General features: G+C 36.6%; 1 protein-coding gene across 1 annotated transcript in view; it reads left to right on the forward strand.

Moving 5' to 3' along the window:
- Positions 1 to 606, forward strand: part of PRKX (protein kinase cAMP-dependent X-linked catalytic subunit) — a gene marked incomplete at both ends in the record, with an annotated part of 51,695 nt that extends 51,089 nt beyond the window's left edge. The window contains one exon of the mRNA XM_084273943.1: positions 481 to 606. Coding sequence (XP_084130069.1) covers positions 481 to 606 — 126 coding nt within the window. The remainder of the gene's footprint in view (positions 1 to 480) is intronic.
- Between the last annotated feature and the right edge of the window lie 5,740 nt (positions 607 to 6,346).

The following is a 6,346-nucleotide window of genomic DNA, read 5'->3' on the forward strand; positions in this document are numbered from 1 at the left end:
GCTTTTCTCCTTCAGTTAGAAAGCAGTTACCCACACTGCTGTTACAGCCTTTACTTGGTTGAAACAAACCCAGAGTGATCAGGCTCACAGGCCACAGAGGAGGGGAGGAGTGAGGAAGGAGAGCGGCACATTATGCTGTAACAGTGTGTGTGTGTAAGCTTAGCTGTGGTAATCTTTTGCAGTAGTTGCCTTCAGTTTGCAGAGCAGCTAGAACTTGAGTGCTGAATAAAATGGGTGTCTTCATTGTAAGTGTCACTTAACTGCAATGTTGAACTGCAGTGTAGACAAAGCACTGGGACGTGTCTGTCACTGCAAGCTTGGCTCTCTTGTGCCATTCGTTACTGGTGAGAAAGAGGAACTTTTATGAATATGTACACCTGTCTCTTTAATCAGCCTTTTTACAGAATTTCTGCTTTAATATAATGAAGAGAAGATCACTGAGCAAACTACTAACACTTTTGTTGTGCTGCTTCTGACTAGCCTCCTATAGTCCCGAAAGTATCCAATGATGGAGATACTTCCAATTTTGAAGCTTATCCTGAAGATGACTGGAACAAGACGCCTCCGGTACCCCCTAAAGATCTAGAAATTTTCAAGAACTTCTGAATGCAGCATCTACACTGGAAAAGGTATGTCCAAATGTCGTGAGTCCTCTTCAGAACATTGCATGTCTGTAAGTGAGAGCCATATAAAGAAACTACACCTTCTGATTCATAATCAGAAGTAGGTGGCCAGTAGGTCTAGGGAGGTGATTGTGCCCCTGTACTCGGCATTGGTGGGGCTGCACCTTGAGTACTGTGTCCAGTTCTGGGCTCCTCACTGTAAGAAGGACACTGAGGTCCTTGAGTGAGTCCAGAGAAGGGCAACCAGGCTGGTGAAGGGGCTGGAGGGCAAATCATATGAGGAGTGGCTGAGGGAGCTGGGGATGTTTAGCCTGGAGAAGAGGAGGGTGTGGGGAGATTTATCACCATCTACAACCATCTGAAAGGAGGTTGTAGAGAGGTGGACAATGGTTTCTTCAGCCAGGTGACAGGAGATAGGACAAGGGGAAATGGCACAAAGCTGTGCCAGGGAAGGTTCAGATTAGATGTTAGGAAAAAAACCTGAAAGAGTTGTTGGGGCCTGGAACAGACTGCCCAGACATGTGGTTGAGTCACCTTCCTTGGATGTGTTTAAAAAAAGAGTAGATGAGGTACTTAGGGATATGGTTTAGCGTAAGACAGAAATGTTTGGACTTTATGATCTTAAAGGTCTTTTCCAACCTTGTGATTCTGTGATAATGGTGATTAGTACTTCTTGGCAGCTTAAAAATCAACATGAAGCACAGTAATAGATAGTATAAAGTGAACTGTTGAAATAAAATATTGTAAAGCAGGCACACAGAATGAGAAAGGTAATTTGTCTCACAGGCTTTGCTGTTCTGAAGTGGTAATTAGTCACATGCAGATATTTAAGTCAGTCCTTCTGTCCTTAAATTTTTTTTAAAAAGTGTGCTAAAAGCAGGTTTCTAGATTGATTTGACAAATAAGGAAACGTGATTGTTCTTTGCAAGATTCGTATATTAAGAATGAAGACATTAATTAGAGGAATAAGTTCATCAGATTAATCAATATACCCTGGATTCTGTCTTATAACTGCAGTAGGCTGATACTTGTTCAATTCAGATGCTCCATCTTTTATTTTTTGTTCTTTTTCAGTTTCTAAGGGAAAAAAAAAGGAAATGGAAGTGCTAAGAGCAAGTCTGCAGAAAAATGGAGTTGATATGTAAATGAAGACTTTTGTGGATAAGAATGATACCGCATTCAGATATATGTATTAGTATATAAGAAATAAATACCTAGAGTTGGAGGCAAGCAAGAAATGAGTTTTTGCTGTAAACATTTGACATTAGGAAATTGTAATATTGTTAGTCTACTCTGAAGTAGACTCACTAAAATGGTGTATTTTAGGATTTTTATTTTTTTTAACTTATGGTTTAGTTAAGTTTCCTGCTATTCCCAGATCCTTTTTGCATAGTTAACTCATAGACTTAATTTTATAAGTTTATACTAAAATTGTGTAATTAAAAGCACAAATTAGTATATATGTATATAATGGATACAGTACAGCTAAAGCACAGGAACTGTGCAAAGATGTAAATTTTTGTACTTTGCAGAGTCTATGATTTTTATTTTTCAAATAATGTTTTTCAAGAAGTTCTCTAGGAAAAAAAATCTTAAAAGGAAAAATGAGTTTTTCATCATCTTATATGCATTTTATAATTCTTTGTAAAAAGTAAAAATAATTAAGTTTTAAAGTAGATTTGTACCTAAAACTTCCAATGCCTCACATTTGCAACCATAGTACTTGAAAGCAGAAAGACAAGGGCATGTTTTATTCTTAAGATTAATCTTAACAGCTAATTTATGAAGTTCTGTTACAGTGATGTCTCTTTCCAAACCAGGACATTGAGTGATTGATTATACACTGTCTGAAATGAGATTCCTCACACGAAGGCTCTCTGTAAACATGCAATCCAGTGCATACTGGTAAAAAAGGGCTCTAACTGGCTCTTACAGAGTTGTTCTCTCTCAAGCTTGTTGTCTTCTCCAAATGTAAAGCATTGAGCCATAACAGATTTTTTTCATTACCAGAATAGTTCTTGTTGAGTGCTTGGCACTTCAGAATATCAGAGGGAAGACTGGATGGATATGTATTAGAGCCTAAGTTTTCTGCTCCTGCTTTTGGAAATGTCCTAAAGTCTCTGCTGCCAGGAATTCCGTATGTACAGAGTTCAAACCTTGGATGTAAGGAGTCTCTTTTTTTTCATTCTGTGCTGACATCCTTCTAGCAGCTTGAGTACACTGTATTTAGGAAGTACTTGCAATACTGCTTCATTTTAAGTAGTACCAAATATCAGTATGTGCATATGTATGTATCTATGTATATGAATATTCATAGACACGAAGGTAGATTGTATACAAGCCAGGGTCTGTCTTTAGCTCTTTTCATGTTACGTATTGTGATACTTGTGTTAATCTAGGGGAATTGATTTTGAAGTGCTTCGATTTCAAAGAGTAAATAACATTCTTTCAGATATTGTGGGTTTAGATAACTTTTAGTGGAATTGTGATACTTCACTTTTTTTTTGAATGCGCATCAGGTCACTGGAGTTCCACTGCTGTGACTGATGGCTCTACATACAACTGTTTAAGTAGATCATAGTGACAGTTTCTTCCACAAACTGCTCTCCACATTTTTGATCTGAAATGCCGTAAGAAATGTAGGCCAAAGATTATTTTTTCTCAACAAATTCATGAATGCTTATTAAGTAGGCATTCTAATAATCGCTCATGAAATTTGCCGTGTTTATAATTTTACGACAGATCCACAGCTGGATTCTCTTCGTGGAATGGACCTCCATCTTCTTCTGCTTAGTTCTAAAGCAGTCCCAAGTTAAGAACTTGCCCTTTCTAGGGTACTGAATCTATGTCTTCATAAAGTCTGACTTTAGGAGATTGCATAACTCTGAAAAAGCACACCATGTGTAACAAAATCAGGATATTTCAAAGTGGTAATTCTGGAATGTCACGAGGTTGAAGTTTTTTTGAAGTTATGCAATTGCCACATGTTGATGGCCCCAGCTGCCAGTCGGTAAAGGCTGTGTAGGAATGTATAATGAAATACAGGAAAATCCATAGGAAATTATTGTTTTAACCTGGTAAAAATACCTTATTCTCTTGAAAAAGTGAATTTGGTCCACTATATTTATATCTGTGGAATTAGTTATTCCAAATCAATTGGAAAAACTGAAGCACATAAAATACAGCTTATTTGTCTAATAAGAGAGAGAGCAAGCGCAGTTCAGGGTTGAGTTTTTTTAATGCATAAGCTTACAGTATTTTGTGGAATCTGAATACTACAAAACCAGTTTCTCGTTTTAAAATGTACATACTGTAACAAGCAAATGTGTTAAATATTTTTTTTTTCAAATATAAAAACTGCACTGTGTTAAAGTCTTCAAAGCTGAGGAAATGAAGTGCATTTGACTGGTGTGCCACACTGGTGGTGAGAAGTTTTGAATGTTTGAACAACAGGAGATCATGGATTTTCTTTTTTTTTGAATCTTATCCATTGCTGGCAGTGGATGCACTGACACTCATTATGATAGAGACTAAGGGAATTAATACAATCTTATTAATAGTGCTAATCCATTGACTTTACATTGTTTCCAGAGCCATGTGTACATATACCTAACTACTGACCTCGTCAATGTGCTTTCTAGTACAAAATGACTTTCAACTTCTTTTTTTATTAAAACCCACAACAAAAAAAACCAAAACAATTTGAAGCATTATTTTGTGATCAGTTATTTTCACTGCAGTCTTGAATTTAATGTACTATTATTACCTACCCATTTTATTTATTTGCACAAGTAAGTCTGTTTTATTTTAAATCTTTGCAGGGACTTTATTGCCCACTAATATAGCTCTGTCTGAGTGAGTGCTCGTGCAGAAATCCCCAGATACACACTGCACTAAGGACTCTGGATTCATTGGGCTTTTTTTAAGGACACCTAGAACACTCTTTTATTTTCTGTGTTACTCTCTGAAGTTGATTTTATTATGGTTGCTTCTGTTAAACATGTGTTTTTGCATATAGACTGTTGCATAAGGACTGTTTTCTTGCAAGAGCCTGTAGGCCTTTGGTATTCTGCTTCGGTGAACAAGAATGTTAAACATTAAAAAACAACCTTTATTTTTGAGTTTTATAAATATATATACATATATATTTTTAATTGCCCAGTTTGAGGTTTTAAGTGATAAACATGCATTGTAAACTCAATTGCCTTGTAACCAAATGCTTCATGATTTCAATGGAGAACATGCTGTAGATTTTCCTGTAAATTAGCTTGATCGATGAATATGTGTGCTACTGAGCTTTAACTAATGTGATCTTCCACTGTAGAAAGTCATTGTTAATGGATCAAATATAGGTACTAAACTATGTTTAAATGGATGAACAGGGATTTTGCAGTTTTGAAAGCAATTGAACTACGGCTGTTCCTCAGCCCATCTGCTTGCCATTCAGAAGAGTTGTGATGCAGTGCTTCCTATGCTATAGAATTATTTTTCAGCTTTCAATGACTGTAGCATGATTCCTTTTTGTACTGTACTGTGTACAGACTCTCCCATGTTTTGCACTTTTCTATGGCAAACCTTGACTGCTTTATAAATACTCTGCTGTGTAGTAGGTAGTGGTAGTGGTAGCAGGCGTTTGTGTACTGTATAATCAGTTTGGACCGCTAGACTTGCGAGGTTAACTTGGGCTAACGTTGTATGTTGCTGGTTGCTTTTTGTAGCTCACATGTATAAGTACTGTTCAAAGTTACAAAGTCAGCCCTCATTGCACAATGAAAATCACTGTGATCTGTACATAAACCCTAGTAAAATTTTATTGCTGTTTAATTTATGTAATATCTGTCAAATCTGGATTCATTTAATAAACCTTTATATCTTTTTAAATGTTTAAACCTAGTTTGCTTCCATTCTTGTTGGGAGGTGGTTAGAGGCTCTTCATCCAAAAAAATGATGAAGGAGGGAGAGGAGTAGAAAAACAACTGCTCCTTTTCAGAAGTTAAGTCTTTCCAGAACAAGGCACAAGTGATAGAACATATTCCAGTTGGCATGGAAGAAGCACCAAGAAGTATGTTTTCAAATTCAAGTAGTGCACCAATAAGAAGAGTGTCAGTTCAGACTTTCCATTACAGTTTCATTACACTTCTCATTACACTGATTATATGACCCTAATTGCATTGACTTTTTCACAGGTTACTGACTTATTTAACTGTCTGGAACACTCATTTCAGTCTGTTTCTTAAAGCATAAAAAATTGTGATGTCAGACACACTTAACTAAACCTTTATTTCATCTTCCATCAGGAATTTCAAAAGTCTAGTTTTAAAAAAATAATAATAATTTATTTAGGTGTTGGTGTTTAACTGCTTCTCCCAGGTTAACTGTATTTTCTTTCTTACCCACTGGATAGCTCAGTCTTACACTAATAATTACATAGGTGTAGAACCAAATGGAAACAGTTTGGACTAGTTAGGCCTTGGGTTTTCAACATGGAACTTTGTGCTTTCTTTCTGCCTGACTTGATTCCAAAATTTGTGCGTTGATGTTTTCCCCTTGTAAAGCCCCCATGTCGTGTGCTTCAAGAAGCTGCTAATGGAAAGCACAGGAACACTGCTGTGAGCCCTGGCAAGCTTCTGGCTATGGTCTTGACATGAATCAGAAGAGCTGCTCAAACATAACAGGTTTTTTAATGTTAGCAAGTGTGCAGAGTGTTTGTAAAGAAATAGGCT

The sequence above is a fragment of the Gallinula chloropus genome, assembly GCF_964237585.1.
Source record: "Gallinula chloropus genome assembly, chromosome: 1".
Classification (NCBI taxonomy): domain Eukaryota; kingdom Metazoa; phylum Chordata; class Aves; order Gruiformes; family Rallidae; genus Gallinula; species Gallinula chloropus.